General features: G+C 44.9%; 1 protein-coding gene across 5 annotated transcripts in view; it reads right to left on the reverse strand.

Moving 5' to 3' along the window:
* LOC117764494 (membrane-associated guanylate kinase, WW and PDZ domain-containing protein 1) overlaps positions 1–18,928 on the reverse strand; it is a 36,803-nt gene that overhangs the window by 11,525 nt on the left and 6,350 nt on the right. For 4 of the 5 annotated variants that reach the window (XM_034590328.1, XM_034590327.1, XM_034590330.1 and 1 more), the window contains exons 2-9: positions 14,985–15,274; positions 12,936–13,052; positions 8,199–8,318; positions 6,339–6,512; positions 4,130–4,328; positions 2,954–3,024; positions 1,851–2,012; positions 271–781 (exon numbers count right to left, since the gene is read on the reverse strand). In XM_034590328.1, the coding sequence (XP_034446219.1) occupies positions 271–781; positions 1,851–2,012; positions 2,954–3,024; positions 4,130–4,328; positions 6,339–6,512; positions 8,199–8,318; positions 12,936–13,052; positions 14,985–15,264 (1,634 nt within the window). In that variant the 5' untranslated portion in view covers positions 15,265–15,274. Of the gene's footprint in view, positions 1–270; positions 782–1,850; positions 2,013–2,953; positions 3,025–4,129; positions 4,329–6,338; positions 6,513–8,198; positions 8,319–12,935; positions 13,053–14,984; positions 15,275–15,398; positions 15,526–18,928 lie in introns of those variants that run through there. The other variant, XM_034590329.1, reaches the window with a different exon arrangement.

The raw sequence follows: 18,928 nt of genomic DNA on the forward strand, positions 1-18,928 counted from the left end.
CATCTAAGACAAACAGATATGCCTCAATTTGAAAGATGGAGTTTGAAATTACAGGTGAACTTTGAAATGATATTTTAATCCAATATTAGAATCAGTAAAATGCTATAAATAGAGACTCGCTTGCAAATCACTGTAATCAACCAGCAATTATTTTAATGAAACACTTAAGGGGGAACATTAAAAATTCAAATTTATGCACTTCCCAATCACACCCTCTGCACCAGCATGAGTCTGTTCAACCGTCAGTTGTGTTACACGTGTCGGTGTTACCTGTGTGAGCCGATCGCAGAAACAACTTCGCTGTCACTCTGGCTCGCCAGGTTTTGGTCGAGCGACTGCAGCCTGGCTAAACTCCTCAGGGAGCGAGGCGGGCGCATGGGGGGCGAGGAGGCGGCGTTGCTCATACTGGAGCGTCTGTATGGAGGCGGCTGCCTGATGGCGAACGACATCGTGTTTCCATTCGCATCCAGAGTCACCCCTGGTTCCATGTAGCTCCTCTCGCTGTGGACGCCGTTGAAGGTGAAGTGCTGGGGGGTGGGTGTTGGGAGGCGAGGTAGCTGGTGAGGCTGGGTGGTGGTGGGGGGTAGGATGGGCTCCCCGCTGTCCATTAGCCTTGGCGGTGGCTGCTTGGGGCAGCCGTCGGGGTTATAGAGCATGGGGTACCCTCTTCTGACCTCGACATCCACACTGTGGCCTACAGGCACCGACTTGAGCATCTCCACCACCTCTTTGTGAGACACCCCCAACACACAGACGTCATTGATGTAGACCAGGATGTCCGCTAGTGAAACAGAGGGAAGCACATGGATGGAGATACTACTAAAACACATTTATTACAACAATTTGCATTTTTTTTATTATCTGCAGCAGAAATTGTACCATCTGAGAGTCTGTATCTCACTGGTTGAACTTTGCTGACCATTTTCATATGCTCCAGTGAGCAGATAAGTGTAGTTTGCACATGAAACACCGTCTGTGTGTTTTGTGTGGGTGTGGACTAATCCAACCAACTAATCCCTCTAAACCAGCCTATTAACATTTATGAACTAGATCAGTCCCTGCAGAGACAGCCTGTGCCCTGGCTTCCAGAGGGGTAATATCTGTGTGTGTGTGTGTGTGTGTGTGTGTGTGTGTGTGTGTGTGTGTGTGTGTGTGTGTGTGTGTGTGTGTGTGTGTGTGTGTGTGATTTATGTTGAGGGGACTTAAATCTGTTTACACGGTTACAATACAGGGACAAAATGCAGGCCCCCCTCATGTACATCATTAGAGTTGAAGGTAACGGGAAGGTTAAGGTAAGGGTTAAGCCTGTGATGAGTAATCCACGGTCTAGAGGAAATTGATGCAAGTCAACGTAATGGCTGAATGTGCGTGTGTGTGTGTGTGTGTGTGTGTGTGTGTGTGTGTGTGTGTGTGTGTGTGTGTGTACCGCTGCATATGCATGTTATGATAGCTAGATTATCGTGTGCTAGCCCTGAGGATTAAGGGCCGTTTGTGATACACACTTTTGCTGCGGGAGATCAGAAACATCCAGAAGTATAATCCCAGAGAGTGGAGATCGAGAACTACGGCGTCACGCTGTTAAAAACACACCACTAATGAAAATATGTTCTGTTTCCACATTTTGCAGCATTTAGCATAATTACTTATCTCAGTCTGCAGCTGTAACGAGTCTATTATAATCACTAATAGCACAGCGCTCAGTCACATCTTTTTATGTTTTGAGTCTAAAGATAAAACCCTTCAGTGGATATCGTCTTCCAAAGGATTAATCTCACTTATCTTTCTGACATGAATACACTTCCTCTAGCGTTCCCATGCAGGAACCATCCCCGGCTGATTTGTGTTTTTACCTGTCTTGAGAGCTGAAGGTCCGCTCGACGTCACACTGTAGACCTGGAGGAACTCTCTCAGCCTGCTGCCCCCCACGATGTTGAAACCAAACCCTCGGGAGCCCTTGGTCAAAAGCGTGTGCACGGGGAAACCCCGGAGCTCCTCGGGCTGATCCGTGAACCCTGGCAAGTCACCGGAACGCACAGGAGCAAAGAGACGCACAGCAAGAGAGAAGGATGAGAACACGCTGACACAGTCCCGTGTGTTTATATAACTTAATGGTTAGAACTGATGGGGTTCAGGAGCGCAGGAAAAGAAACACGGCAAACCAATCGGCAGATGGCTCTTAACAAAAAAAAATACTTATAAATAAATATACACGCACGCAAAGTGTTTGGTGGAAAGACTGCATTAGAAGCAGGAGCCATTATAGGCTAAAATCAAGAACGTAATCCATTACTCTGACCCAACTCGACACTGTAATCTGGGTATTTTTTATTTACTGTTACTTCACGTCACCAAATATGTGGGAAATGTTATCCCACTGAAAACATTTCTACTTCTTACTTTATCCTTGTTTCTGTAAAGTTGTCGTAGGTGCAGCAATTTCCTCGAGCTTAACACATTTGTGGGTTTGGATTCACAAGCAGGTATCTCAGGCCCCAACGGCGATTATGTCACCGTCTTCTGGAGAGAGGCGGGTACTGCACTTCCCAAGCTGGAGTCACAGCATAATAAACAGATGGCTTTCTCACACTGTGCAACGAGCCATGTCAGACAGACATCAGAAAAACTAGACGATGCCCTTGTTCTCCTACCAGCGGAGTCATGTGACCAAATTATAAAATCAAGTTGCCGGTCACGTGTCGCCGCTGCCCGCCACAGCAGCGAGTCTGGCTCTGGGCCAGCAGCGTCGAGCTTTAGGCCCTAATCACTTACACGTTTCTGTTCAGCTAAAAGCTCATTCCGTCTCATTTGTCTCTAACAAGCCGGCTGTGTCTCGTTACTTCCGTTCCTGACAAACACGTAGCTGCACTGAGGCGGTCCAACAGTTAAATGTGTCACCAGCGTTGGAATAATTACATCCCGACCGAGAGAAAGGAAGAAACAAATGGGCGCTCACATTCGTTCTTGTAGACCGTCTCCCTGCTTAAGGCTCGAGGACTCTGCCAGCTGCTCGTCTTCGGGTTGCGACTTGTCGAGACAAAGGGGAGAAAAGGGGTTAAAGAAAAGACACCCTCTTCAGTATTGAATATAACATGGCAGCAGCGGAATGCATCACAGGCAGAACCGAGAGGAGCCTACACACCGTAGACAGTCAGGACGACTTGGCACCGCAGCGCTTCTGTATTCAGAGCACGTTTGAATAATTAGTTTGACGTTTTAGGTAACAGGCTTAATAGCATTTTTTTCCTGAGCGTCAGACCAGAAGATCAATACTGTTATCTCGGCTGTCCATTAAATATGTAGGGGGGGGCAGGAACTGATTAGGTAAGACTTTAAACAGGGAGACACAGGAAATCCGCCTTCCTGCACATGTGAAGCTCAATAAAAAACAGGATATACAGTAGCTTGTTTTTTAATCCATGTAAAAAGTACAAAACCGGCAAGTTGTAGTTTACAGGAGGTTCCTGTGTTAAAGGCCGATTCCTCCTGACTGGAGCCTGAATGAAAACTGGCCGATGTGTCACACACGAATCCTATCTGGGTTAATGTTTGTCGATATGAAAATTTTTCTTTGACAGAATAAGCAACGCAGCATTGGCTGTTTGAAATGGTGTATAGAATTTCTTTAAATTGATCAATACAATGTCAACAAACATGTTAACAAAGGACCACTTATGTACACATGTTTATTTTCCTGATTCAAATTCTATTAAGTTTATGGTTAAATTGTAAAATATCAAGATTCTATTACATTTCTTTGAATTAAGGTGTTTGATTTTAGGAACTGGGGGATAAATTGATATTGGGAAGTTTTTACTGTCTAATATTGGCATCTGTCAGACTCTCTTCCTCACATAGTGAATTATCAAAAACGTTTTTTCCTCCTGTGTTTAAGATTAAAGTTAAGATTAAGGGGTAACAGATTTTAGTAGTGACAGCAAAACCACAACTTTTTGTTTTTAGATAATATAGAAAATTATACTAGTTTATGTGTGCATAGGCTAACTCTCTCCTGTGCTTCATATTTAGAAAACAGACTCTTCACACCTAGTTCCCTGCATGAATGCAAATAAGCACATTTCCGAATATGTTGGTCCTTTGTGTGTGTTATGAGGACCAGGTGGACACTCACTCTATGTAATGAGACTCTCCTGGATCACTGAAGGCCTGCTCCCAGTGATCAGGCATCACAGCTCGGACCCTGGCACCGCTTCTGCTGATGATGATCCCGTTCACGATGGGACTGCCCTCCCCGCCGCTGCTGGATGCACGGGGTCGACCGGGGGAGCGGTGGCTGGGTCGGACGCTGCTGCTCAAACCTGCAGAGCCCCCTGAGATGATAGTGAGGAGAAGAAACATTCGAAAATGAATAAATAAAACGGTGGCACATTATTGAACAGATGCAGGAGGCAAGAAAGTTTTCTTCTGCAATGGGTCGTGACCCGATGCTGGAAATTCCATTGGGGGTTGTCAGAGAAAAGACCTGAGGTCAGCATCTCAGCCGGCTTTGTCCTCCCTGCGAGGAGGCACAGTGTGTGACCGTGCATGCCGTACAAGCAGAGTTGGAGAAATAAGCATATTTTCTGCCCGGCTGTCCTTGTAGCTGTCCTTCAGCCTTGAGCTCTATGGATCTGAGATCCGTCCGACACAACGCAGGGCGTCCCGAGTCCCGCTGCACACGACAACCGCCACCCACACACACACAGCAACACTTTAGAAAATGACTCAGCAGAGGTCAGGGTGTTGGGCGGCTGGCTCCCACTCCATCCCGGCTGCCTGCTGCCCTACCTGCCTGTTTGGAGCACGTCCCTAACTGTCTGGATCTCTGCCCGCCTGCATTTCTCACCTCCCACTCATCCTGCCTCCTCTCTCCTCTCTCCTGCACCACTCTGGCTCCGTGCCTCCACCTTCTCTACCTCCGCCACCACAGCTCTGTGTCCCTGCCTCGCTCTCGTACCCCAGTCATCTGATCTCAAACACACTGTGCAACTCTTCTGCTCCAGTGTTTTTGTCACCATCACTTTATCAACATAGTAATTCATAAATGTCATAACACAAAAGTAACTGAGAAGATTTATTAAAGAACTGCACTTAAGTACAATTTCATGGTATTTGTAACTTGAGTATTTCCACTTTAAGCTACATTATTCTTCTATTCACACATTTCAAAGACAAAAGTTGTCACTTTTGCAGATTATATTTTAGAATATCTTTACTTTAATATAAAATCCTATCTTAATAAAATAAATACATTATTTACCATTCATGTCTTTGTGTTCAATTACGTAAATAATCTTGTCACAAAGTTTACCCTCTAAAATTCTGAGATGGTTTGATTTAAATAAAAACAGGTCAAATCTATAAATATCTATTTATTGATATGGTAAATATTAATATATTAATTTAAATATAACAGAAATGTCCTCTAAATACAAATTAATGAAGCAGAACTTCATTTTTTCTTCTTTTCAAACTGACTCTTGACCTCAAGTGGAGACCCACTATATAAATCAGGCAAAACCGCCTCCACAGCAAAGTACTGTTCATACATCAGTGCATCAATATTAACAACCTAATATATATTTTAGTGAAGCACCTTACTTTTGGCATGAAGTGCATTTGGCTGTTTTATCAGCAAAAACACAATTCTGACTAAAGGCCCGCACTTTTTTTATGAATTTTATTTCTTCGTGATGAATACTTCTTCCACCACTAGTGAATAAAACGCCTTTTAAACCATCTCTTTTACATAAATAACCATATCTGGTACAATGACTCATCCGTCACATCAAAAATTCTAATTATTTGTATTTTCTCTCATTATCATGGAGAAAAAGTTTCTCTCACAACCCAGTGTTGACTCTTCCACTATTAGAACAGCTTCCTGATTTAATTCACAAACACTTTCTACATCTTTATCACAGGATTTCCTCTGTCCCCCCCGCCTCCACCTCCTCGCCTGCTCCACTCGCTCCACCTCCGGGCTGCCTGACCTTCCTTTGGAGGTGATTCAGCAATCGATGAGGCCACAGCCCTGCTGAGAGTTCAGAGCATACTAATCGGGCTAATGATTGATTAATTTGGGTATCAGAGAGCAGGGCTATAGATACAGGCACAATGTAGCATTTAGCTGCTGGCTGCTGTACAGGCTTTATTATACTATATCAGTTCGTTTTTTGATCTTAAACTATAAAAAAAGACCCCACGATATATGTAGAAATCCTCCTATAATATATATCTATTGTATTTCCACCATTAAAAGCAACTACTACTAGGTTGGGCTTTAGATTTGCATACATGCCTTTGCCCTCTCATACAAACTTGGCGTTAGAGACACTTGCCGGACAGGCCCGAGTCGTCCTCGCTGTTTTCACCCTCCTCCCCAGCCTTCTCCAGGTTGCTGAGCGATTTGCTGCGTGTGCGGAACTTTCTGAGCAGGTTGCGGTGTTCCTGGTAGGTGATGGGGGGGCTGTCCGAGCTGATGTGGACGGGCCGAGGTGTCCCGTAATAATTCCCTGGGACAGAAGGACGGGAGAAAACCCAGTTTGAACGTGTTAAAATGGAAAATGAAATACACTGAAGTGTTTATTTGGTCAAAATCTAAATAGGTGAAAATGCTCTGCGGTCCCTGTGGTCCTGAGTTGAACAAAGGATTGTATATTCAAATATTCAGTAGCAGAGCACATACTACATGTATGTATGTGCATTATGTTTCCCCTGAGATCGCCCACTGTGTATGTTCTATGTTCTGCTCCACGAAATGAAATTACCTCCACCCCTCCCGTTTGGCTCATGGAGATCCGAATGGGTTGAGGGGGAAACATTAGATTAGTGAACTCGGCAACAAGGTCACCAGCCGTCACCATTTACTGCAGCTTCTGCAGGCTGCTGCACGCACTGCGCTGCTGCTGCTCGCCACTGCTTTGATGTGGTGATGTGTCTGTCAATGTCACACGTGAGGCCAGGGAGGATGACATTTATTGCTCCCATTAAACTCTTATAAATTATGGATGCTAATGTATGGAGGCTTTTTAATCAGCGGCAGGACTCTGAGCCGTACGGGAGGGGAGGAGCCTGCTGGATGCGAGGTAAGCAACACCTGAAGGCATTAATATGCCAGACCGCACACGAGACTTCACCACCGACTGTCCTCATGTTATCAATAATGTAAACCTCATTTATCACAACACAAAAACTTTTAAATCTTTAATTGGCAGTGAACACAATGAGCATATGAATAAGAAGCGTTCTTGAAAAGGGGCTGTTTGACATTTCAGGAAACATAATTACTCATTTTACTTCCTACTTAAACTACATGAGAATATGAATACGCTTGTCATGCCTGTGTGGTTCATATGAAGCTACAAGCAGCACAGTGTTAGCTTAGCTTAGCATTAAGGCAGGAATAAAGGGTAAACAGCTCGTCTGGCTCGGCCCAAAAGGTAAAAAAAAAAGCTGTTTCCAGTCTTTATGATATGCGGAGCCAACTGCCCGAAGGCTGTCGCATCAAATTTACTGCTGGATATGAGAGCGAGATATGAGATATCTTCTTTAAAGCTCTCCTCAAATGTCAGACTATTTTTTTTAGATATACAGCATACATATTTACCTGGCAATATCAGTTATATGAACTGATAACAACTTGCAAAGGTGATAATATCTTATTTTTACCACATCCAGGGAGGTTATGTATTTATTCCTGTCTATTTGTTTGCTTGTTGGTTTGTTTGTTTGTTTGTTAGCAGGATTAAACTATAACAACTGCACAGATTACCATGAAACTTGGTAGAATGATGCATTATGGGTCAAGGAAGAACTCATTAAATAAAAGTTTGGTGCAGATCTGGATCAGGTGATGGATCCAGACCTTTTTCATCACTTTCATTGCACGTTTGGCATTTTCAACATTTTAATTATGAATAGTTGAATTATTCATGGCTCTTGATGAAACAAACCTATTAAGAGAGCTGATATCTATGAGTGTGTGAAATTGGGTGCAGCTTGATTGAACGTTATTGCGATTTTTAGCTTTGATCCTCTGATTTTTGTCAATAATTTACATTGATGTATGTTTATATATCTTTCCAGTATTCACTTTAATAATAATAAGTATTATGATTAAAAGCACGAGGATAATTACCCAATCTACACTGCATGATGAATCACAATATACTTTAACTAAGAGGTTTCCAAGTGTTCACCTTTAAACTTCCCGCTCTCAAGCAGCGCTCCTGACTCCTCCAGGGAGAAGAACTCCTCGATGGAGACAAAGTTGTAGTCGACCCCTGAGATTTCTCCGTCTCTGGGGCGCCTGGTTGTACCTGAGAGACGGAGACAACAGGAAATATGATGTTATACATCAGAGCCACGTGGGGAGAAAAACGGCTCGCTCCTTTATGGATGACATGTTAATTAATCAAAGCCTGTTCCTCACATCGGGAGTTTTCAATCTGAGTCACTGTGGTTAAACAAAACAGCGACTCAGCATCTATAAATAGTCCAAGCATTAGTTTGACAAATGATACGGAGACAGTCCAGTAAGAAGCAACACTAACGGCTCCGAGGCGGTTGTATTTATCATCGTAAATAATCTCAAGAAGAAAAAACTAATAGAGGTTGAGCATAAATTGATAATATCAATTATCAAGTGACCACTTTGATTACATCATCTCACTCTGGATGTAACATCCGTCCCAGGTCGACACAGCGTCCACCTACAAACCAAAATGTGCTCTTTGGTCTAAAGTGCATAATAATGACAGCAGGCCTTCACCAAGGCCTCTTCCTTACGAAAAGATCACTAAGAACAGAATTAAACATTTATGAGGCACCGTGAAAGTCTTTAAATCTTTCTATCGCCGGTGCAAAGATGAATCACTCGGATGATCAATGGTCTGTCATCGTAATTGATTCACATTGACCTTGGCCTGGGAGAGAGAGCGAGAGAGAGAGAGAGAGAGAGAGAGAGAGAGAGAGAGAGAGAGAGAGAGAGAGAGAGAGAGAGAGAGAGAGAGAGAGAGCAGTGAGTCCCAATCACAGCAGGAAAAGCATCCCACATTATCACAGGACGGAGCTAAGTCCCTGTGTTTGCTGTATTTTCACCCAGGATTTACAGACGGAATCATTACATGCATGTCCAGGCCTGTAGTGTGAAACATATCACGTTTGGCTTGTGAAATTGAACTACAAGGCGCCTGTTCTGACCTTGAGACGAGTAATTCCTTTCCCAAACAGACGAGACAAAAAAAAAAGGAAATCATAGCAAAGCCCAAACTAAGGACGAATCTCCGTCCTTCTCCTGGAGGAGCACATGTGATGTCAGTGTGGGGCGACAGGAAGGAGTCACACCCAGCTACCCTATAAAACCCATGATTAATGCACTGCTGTCCTGGGAGCTGCTCTCCCAGCCACAATGACACATGCAGGACTGCACAGAGCACGCACACACACACACACACACATACATGTCGACACGCAGACACAAAGGACTGGACACACACAAACATTAAAGAGCATCAGGCATCTCCATTCGCTTGACCTCTTCTCTCTGCAGCAGTGTGTTTACTTTACAGTACGTGTCCCGACCATTTCGTGCCAGCAGTAGTAAAGCTATTTTTGTTGAGCTAAATCCTTTTTTTGTTAGAATGTGTCCACACGCTCTGACTGCTGAGCATCACAAAAGCAAAAAAAAGCAGCATTCGTGGCCTTAGGCGACAAATGCATTTACAGAAACAACACTGGCTTCACTAGTGATTAAACTGTGGATTCTTTTGATGAATGAATTGTGTCTTTGAGATTTCAGGAACTAGTAAGATCATCACAGTTTTAAATCTGATTGGATGAGCAACAGTCAAAAAAACAAGGATATTCAGTTTACCATCAAAGGAGAAAACCAACAAAGATTCAGAATTATAAAACACTGCAGTTTGGAGATTTTTCCATAAAAGTGACCAAAAAAAGGAGAAAATCAATAATCAAAATAGTTGCTGACTAATTTCCTGTTCTTAGACTAATTGATCAATCAACCCATCAATCAGCTGCTGATCCTGTATCAGCCTTTTTCTGAGTCAGTGCTGTGCCGCACCAACGTAACGTTTGTATCCCTGGCATCAAAAGAAATTCCAAAAGTTAACTGTTCACAACTGCCAAGATTGTGCTGGCACCCAGATAAAGGAATATATAGAGGTCCTTGTGTCTAATTAAAGATCTGATATCAAATCTCATCTGAATGTGTGTGTGTAGTTCTTCTCCTCCCCTCAGGACACACAGCGTCTCTCCAGCTGATACGGGGCGAGGCAGGGATTCATTATCTATGCTCGCTCCTCCGAGATATATATGACATGTCAGCGGGGGGGGGGGGGGGGGGGGGGGGGGGGAGGACAGGATGGATTATTGACATCTTCTTCTTCGCCCGCCCCGTCCCTGTAGGTGCCGCACACTGATCCCCCCTGGGACTGGGGTGAGATACGGATTGAAGAGGTAATTACACAGACCTCTGTATCAACACTCAGAGAGGAGCTGTCTGTCAAAGATCGCTGCGCACAAATAACTGACAATGAGTCGTACGGTTGAAAAGGCCACAGACGGTCCGCCTGACAACGCCGCAGCGGGCGCATTAGAATGACTAAATGATGATGTTTCTTATCTCTGGTTCACTCTGAAGACAATTAGAAAAAGTCTTTTGTGGCGGGGATGGGGGGGGGGGGCAGACGGAGACGGAGCTTTGAAACCATGACATTGGCTCTGAATTATCCAAGGGCACATGTACGAGCGGCTGCTGCAATTATACAAATGTGGATGGGAGAGTTCAGGAGGGTAATGTGATGTCTGCAAACCCTGCACACAGAGAAGAATGGTACCAATGAAAAGAGGAAAGAGGCTAATTTTCTTAAGCATGATATAGAAAAGCAGTATCAAAGGAGTCCACACACTTCTACCTGCTCTACACTACACAGTAAACATCCTGAGTATGAACACACAGAGCCATGAGACTGCAGTGAGCCCCTCCTCCACTTTGGCACTGACAGACATTTGCTTTTAATTGAATTCCCCCCCCCCCTCCTTCTAGATTATTGATACGCTGGTCTGCATTTACTTAATTCTGTCATTCATTTCCATTTTTATGCACTGGCCTCCTGACTGAGCCTTTGTAATGATATTTCTTGCATCAGTGCCAGCTCCAACATCAGAGAACATTGTCTCATCAAAAGGATTTAGGGATTGAGATACTCTCTAAATAGCGCAGCGGTGCTAAGCCACGGTTTCAGAGGAAGAAATAGCATCTAGATGAAAAAAATTGAAATAAAAAAAAGCCTTGTCACACTATTTTTGCCTCGTTGCAGTGGAAAGGTTCTAAAGACGTGAGCTAAACGCTTCATGGGATTCTGGGGCTAATAAATCTACATTATGTGATTCAGACGTTTTAATATGAACAAACAAACATACGAGGAAGAGTCTCCTGAACCAGGAGGAACATACATGGTCCTGAAGGGGGCCACGATGAGCCACTGATGAGGAACACCTCAGTTTAAGTTCCTGCCACACAGCTGCCTCCACGCTGGGAAAACAACAACAGGACGGAAATTTCGGCATCTTTAATATCTACAAGTGCTTCTGAAATTAGATGAGATGGTTTCCCGAGCCGTGTCGGGATCAGGGCAGCATGCGTGTGCTGCTGTCAGCACGAGAACAACGGCATCTTACTGTGGGATCTCCTGCAGATCAGGGGATTACACACAGGGGGGCTGAGCCTGACTTGTTGTCACTCTTACTACAAGGAGCACTCGGAGATGGGAAGTTGGCAAAAGTCTAACAGCGACCACTGGGGAAGGCTGGACTTCATTTTGTACTATAATGTTTTTGTTTATAGATATAAAGTGCATGCTGTGTCTATAAAACAATCTCTTCTCTGACCAAACCTCAAATAGCTGGTTCACCGGAGCTTCTGTATGATATGATCCACCCTACTCTGATTAGAAAATGGCTAAAAGCACAGTTTATTTGGGCAATTCACTCTGCGAGCAGCTGCTCGGACATGTAACAGGATGCGTGCGCATGCATGGCTAAGTAATGAGAAAGCTTAATAAGAGTACGTGCAATTACACCGGGCTATAATGTGAATATGGATGCAGACAGTTTTATCTTCCTCTCGCCATCCTGTGAGGTTTGACCTGTGCCGTGTTCTGTCAGCGAGTGCGCTGCGTGGCGTGGTGGCAGGCTGTCCCACATGACCTACTTCCTGGACTAAAAGAGAGATTAGCAACAACTCCACACAGTCACAGCAAGGTTAAGACTGCAGACACACTAGGGGGTCCGTCTCCTCTGTATAACCACCTGAATATGAAGAAAACCCCACAGACACAAAGCAGACATGGACGTTACTTTGCTAGACACACAGTCGTCCTACTCAGAACACCCTACTCTCCATATCCTCGACCCGTTTGCAGTGACGTCATATCATAGAGGATTAAGATAGCAACAGATGCACTACAACTAGCTGCCTTTGGCTGCCATGGTGCCTGCTTTTATACAAGCACATCAATGCCTGCATTGACTTCAGGCCTCTTTCTCAGGGGGTCATACAAAAACTGTGCAGATAAAACAGAACCTGTCAAACGGAGCAACTCTCAGATGTACTGCTGTCTCACCACCACGCAAACAAAGTAATAGCCTGGAGCTGCTTGCATACATTGACACAAGAACGTGTGGGAAACAGTTCTGCGCGCTTAAAGTCCAATTAACACCAGGATATTCACATGGCAGCAACTGTGCAATGTGTTATCATAGAATTAATGAGGTCAGTAACATGCACAGGAGTTCTGTACAGGAGACTGGAAGACTGTGAACCAGGAGAAGATCAGACAAGATATACAAAGTCAAGGTCAAATACAGTGAACTAAAAGGCAAGAGGTGAAGCACAAATTAAAAAGAGGACTCACAAGGTACAGCGCGGAGGTAGAGGTTCTCTCGGATGACCTGCTGAAGTTGGCTGTCCACTGATCCGGGTGTGAAGCACTTACTCAGATACAACCTGAGATCCTTGCACAATGTGGAGCCTGAGGGAAGGGCAAAGAAACAGGTATGGCATGGAGAGGAGGAGGCAGAGACACACACACACACACACACACATAAAGACATCAGCTCTGGACGCATAAACAGTCTGATGATGATGTTCACTCTTAGATTCGTTTGCAGCCTGTCAAACAGAGACTGGAATTTATTCAAAGTAATAAAATGTGCTCCCACCAAGCTCGATTTAACACGGTCGCTTTACAACCTCAGACTTTTCACATTCACACCTTCTGATCTTTCCATACCACGTAACGCACTGTAGATCCCGGATTTAAATGTGTTTACACTGCCATCTCATGCATATATAACGACCTGCGGAGGTTGATTGCTCCAGACAAAAAAAGCAGGTGGGAGGCGGTCACCAGGGGGAGGCAGAGCTGATCACCGCGGCTCAGTTTCCTCTCTCTGATCTCTTAATATCATTTCAAGTGCTTTACGGCCTCTGATGACAGGCCACTTGCTGTTATGGATGGGCTAGATGCATCTCCAGCTTGTCAGTCTGACAGACGACCACTCTGCCGGTGCTTCCCCCCCCCACCCCCCGCAGGCTGCCGCCCAGGAGTCTACGCCCCTGCCGCCCCCACTTCCCCCACCGTCTGTTACAGTGGTTCTGGCCACAAGAACCGTTGCCGTGTCGTCACAGCGGCATAACTTTATTAGCGCAGGCAGTCAACTGGACTTACGTATGACTGGCCGCTGCTTGTAAAGGGAAATGAATCTCGCCCAGCTGCCATTTGGGAGACGTAATGGGCTTTTGTTCATCTTGTTATGAAACAGCTGCTATTTTCCAGTCTATTGAAGAGCAAAATTCAGACCTGAACATCCGCTGTCTGAAACTGGATGAGCCGACGATACCTCGTGCACACATATCACTTACAAGGCACCATACAGTGTCAAGGTTAACAGCGACACGGAGAAGATGTACTCGTGGAATTCAGTCAGAAACCACTAAAAGGAAAATACAAATGTGTGAACGTGGGATTGATAGGATATCACTACTCTTTGGTGTTGTCCACAGAGCACCAGCATTAGAACTAAACCCGTTAACCTGCGTCCTGCCTCTGGGGAACCCGCAGCCTAGTGTCCAGTATGTGAGTGCAGGAGCACAGTGAGGTGTAGTATTAGTGGATGTAAGAGGAGGTGTGGTACAGCAGCTCTGCGGATCACCTCATCCATCACTGTCTACCCTGTATGCGGTCAACCTGCGCAGGGAGGGCCAGGCGGACTTCAGAAATGATAATGGATCTACCAGCAGAAGAGGAACCAGGAGCAAAGGTCCCCATTTACACCCCCGTGGCCAAATCAGCTATCAATCTGGCAGGCAAGGCCATCGGGAGCCGCAGTCTGGTGACACTCCGGTGACATATTGCTCCGTTCAGAACCAACAAAGACATCCGTTTCCCCAGCCCCCTGTTCTGAACATCAAGGCCCCTTACGGGTGACAGACAACTGCATCGCCATACTCTTGTCATGTGTCATCAGCAATTTTGACCCCCCGCCCACTTATTGACCGATGGCTTTGACACACTCAGACTAATTGACGGGTGCAAATCAGCATCGGAATGCTACAGGCTGCAGATTTGGCTTGTGAGAGTCAGAGAAGGGTTACCGAGCTAGATTATCATGGATGACAGCTTGAGCGCCGGCGTAACAGATTGTTTGGTTGTAGCTTGATGAAGCGAGTGCAGTGGTGTGCAACATAAACAGCAACACGTTAAACTGTCGGCAGGGTTACGGAGGGAATGAAAGATTAGATACATTATCATGGATGATTCGTTATTCATAAGTGCCATTAGCATAAGAAAAGCACGCATACGTTTAAGACAGGGTCTTGTCTGTGTGATGATTATTTTCACATCCACCAAAACAATGAGCTGCTGATTCATAGAGAGGTGAGTTGTTGTGCTGAGTCCTACCTGGTGACACAGTTTTGATGCGGACAGGATGGGGGCAGGAGTTGAGAACACCGCGGACATCTCCTAATGTCATCCCTAGCACAGGTGTTCCCCCAATCTCTAGGATGATATCCCCCACTGTGAGTCCGCCCCCCGGAGCTGACGTGACAAAGGGAAACTCTCCATAGTCGGCTCCTCCACCAACGGCAACCCTGAGATCCCCCGACGAGCCCAGCAAGGGGACAAAGCTGTCCTGCACTCTGGAACGCCAGTGCAGCCTCTTCACTGCTGTCTTAGACATGGCAAATGAGCTGCAGAGAAAAAAGAAACAAGATTGGATGGTGAGCAGAAGGTGAGCCAGTAGAATAAAGAAAAAAGGGGCAGCTAGGGAAAGATCCTGTGACTTCAGCTAGAAGGTCGTTTTTGTTATCTAACCTTTGCCAGCTGTCGACGTCTGAGGTCTGGGGAGGTGCAGGGTTTCACACCAGAATGCATACAAGTCATGAATAATTCCAGCTTCGTAGGAGGGGATATTTTCTCTGACACCACGGAAGTTTGAACGTCAGGAATGGCTCAACATGGCACTGAGCCTTTGTTTTATGCAAACATACTACAGTGCAGAACATGACTGAGAATTTCCCTCGTGCACATTTCACTTGCTGCAGGCTGACGTCATGTTTACATGTAAACACACAATGAGGAGATAGTGCACATGCCACCACATCTTCGGTCACATGGGAAAATCCAGTTTGCGTTCGATAAAGGTAGCGGGTCAATGAAGGCACACACATTCTGACAGGCAGACAACGAACCTGTGGCTCCAGTTGAACACCAGACTCATTTCTGTATCTGCAGAGATGCATGATGCTTTCACAGGAATATAGATTGTCATAGATTGTTCTAGACAATGAGTAATTGCCTTGTTTGTCAGCACATTGTACTCCTCTAGACAGATTCCCCTATTGTCTGTTAGACACAGTAGGATTTTTTTGTAAACAATAAGGTGAGAAGCCTTGAGGCAAAGCTGTTCTGAAAATAAAGTTTCACTGCAGCGTGCTTCCTGGTGAGCAGCTGTGTGTGTGGGATGAGGATGTGGCTGACACTCTTGAGACGTCCGTGATGTGACAGCTGTGAGGTCTGGAGAGAGCGGTCAATGTTGCTGTGACAGTATCACAGCAGTGCTATCACCTTCACACACAGGACAACAGAGACACAGAGGACAGAGCAAACAGAATCACGCTGACAAACACAAAGTGCAAACAATATGATGGAGAAATCTCATTACTGGAGAACTTGTTACAAGACTTTGGGAACCACGCATATTTGTTTTCTTGTGGAGCGTAAGATGAGTAGATTGACTCCGCTCTTTTGACCTGTCAGCTCAAGGAAATGATTAGCTTAGCTTAGCATAAACACTTAAAACCGGGGGGGAATAGCTAGCCTGGCCCTGCAGATGGGCCGGGACTAGTAGTTTACCCTGTTTTCAGTCTAAACTTCCGCTGTTAATAGGGTTTTCTTTGGTAGTTTTTTCTTACTCTTGTTGAGGGTTAAGAACAGAGGATGTCACACCTTGTTAAGCCCTATGAGACAAATTGTAATTTGTGAATATGGGCTATACAAATAAAATTTGATTGATTAAGAAGGTTTTGGGTTATTACTTGTTTTCTTGTGGAGCATAATAGATACCACTTTCATATGTCTGTGCTATACAAGGCACAAGGCTCTTATTTTGAAACATGAAACAGTAGTAAAGGAGCTCGCAAGACGCCGTGATTTGCTGAATCACGTGAGAAGAGATGGCTGTATTTTTTGCGGGCTGACATAACAGTGGTTTAGTCTTCTCATTAGCTTTCAACAAAAAATAATCACATATCACAAAAAGTCCAACCATTGCCCTTCACTTACTTTGGAACACCAATGCTAACTTGGTAAAAACAATGTTCTGGCACGAAAACACTCCATTGTAGTCAGGAGATTAGCAATTACAAATCACTTCACCAGGTCGCAATCCTCTTAAGTGACAGCGTGGCTGCGTCAACCCTCTGAAGGGAGGGGAGAGGTTTCACTGTCCAGCACTGGCAGGGACGCCCTGGATCCTTGGGCCCGGCAGACCTAATGAGACTGTGTGAGAAGGACAGGATAGAAGTAATCCTCTCCAATTGACTGGTCATCCGACTGGCAGATCTGACAATGCTCTTCCTCTTCTATCCTCTCTCCTACATGCCCGACTAAAAGAGGGGGTCTCTGGAGGGTTTTTTTTAACAGAAATTGACAAATGAAGAAGAGGAAAGCAGGGAGTTGACAGATTAAAAGATGAAAAGAGAAATATGGTGACAATACTGACAGACAGATAGATCGAGATTAAAGGGAGAGGAGAGAAAAGGGGGATTGCACCGATAGAGATACCATCACACAGCCTGTGGTTGGCAGAGGAATAGGACTTGAGCTCAGGTGACATGAGTCAGAGCTTGGGAAACGGTCGAGTTGGTTGCCACAACATTGAGAATCCCAAAACACACAACTTGCACCTCAGTCGGGGTTGCAGCTGGGGAGAAAGCCAATGGCTGTCACTGCTGTTCCAGAGCATTTGAAGATAATGTTTTAACACGAAATTATGCTTATCATTTCATCCTCATCTAACAGAGCCCCCAGTCACTCTCCCTCTTCCCTGCTGTGAAACCTTCTGCAGCCACATTGTCGACCTGCTTCCCCGAAGCCAGCCAGCCGTCCGTCTGTCCACCCACACAGAAAACGCTGTGATGCAACGTGCATTAAGTGTGTCGTGAGACGGGAATGAAAACAAAAGCATAAACTTTCTCCATCCAATCATTCAAAACATATTCCCATGCGCATCAATCCGAGATCTTAATTCTATAAGCTGTTAGTCTCTTCCTGCTTTATCTAAGATTTCTCAGCAGGACTGATTAAAATGCTAAAAATAAAACAACCAATATATGTCTGAGGGTATTATCCTATCACGTTGGGCCCACACAGTCGAGATTGTGTGTTTACATTATGCGCATGGAGTGTGTTGCAGTTGTCTTGACCTCGTGCATCTGACTGGGGTTTAATGAGCCCCGGCCTGTCAAGTCCGCTGAAGCCTGGACTCGTCCCGCTGCAGACACACGCTTCGCCCTGACGCTGCTTCGCTCTCGCTCTGCTGCTGGTGTTGATGTTTCAAACTGGTCCTGCACACTCATCTTACTGTGTCCATTAGAAACAGAGCGCTGCGTTGCCATTTCGGCCGGGGGAGGAAGGTGTGCGACATTATCTCGTCACATTAGACAACCAAGTCTATTTTAAAAAAGTAAATTGACATCTAAAGAAGGTAAATCTGCTTTGAGACCAATTAAGCTTCCGTACTGCCGTTCTTTATTCACACTGACAACACGTGCCAGTAAATTGATGAGAAGGTGTGATGGTGACCTTTTTCAGAAACTCATGTTTCAGGTTTAAACAGGACAGAGTCTACAGCCATGTTGGCAGCTCTGCAGCTCTTTAATACCAGTGTCAGCATGCTAACATGCTCACAATGCTAACATACACAAGAGATGTATAGCAGGTACAATTCTTATGTCCATAGTCATCTCTGTGACAAGGAGGTTATGTTTTCACCCCGCTCCGTGAATTTGTTGGTTTGTATGTTTGTTTGTTTTTAAGCAAGATTACACTCAAACTACTGGAGGGATTACCAGGGAACTTGGAGGGAGGTGGTTTGGGTCAGGAAAGAACAAATTTAATTTAGCTTTGGATCCAGGATTTTTCCCCTTTGTGAGATATTTGTTGTTGTTTGACATTTTGGGGAATTTCTCCAGAAATAATCCAGAGATGTTTGTGAAACAAAACAGGCATGTGTGGCGTGATAATATCTATGAACACATGACATTTGCTGTAACGATTCTAATATTCTGAATCTAAATATATAGTTTTAAGTGGGTGATCTTTGTTAAACAATATTCCTTTCA

The sequence above is a fragment of the Hippoglossus hippoglossus genome, chromosome 7, assembly GCF_009819705.1.
Source record: "Hippoglossus hippoglossus isolate fHipHip1 chromosome 7, fHipHip1.pri, whole genome shotgun sequence".
Taxonomy (NCBI): Eukaryota; Metazoa; Chordata; class Actinopteri; order Pleuronectiformes; family Pleuronectidae; genus Hippoglossus; species Hippoglossus hippoglossus.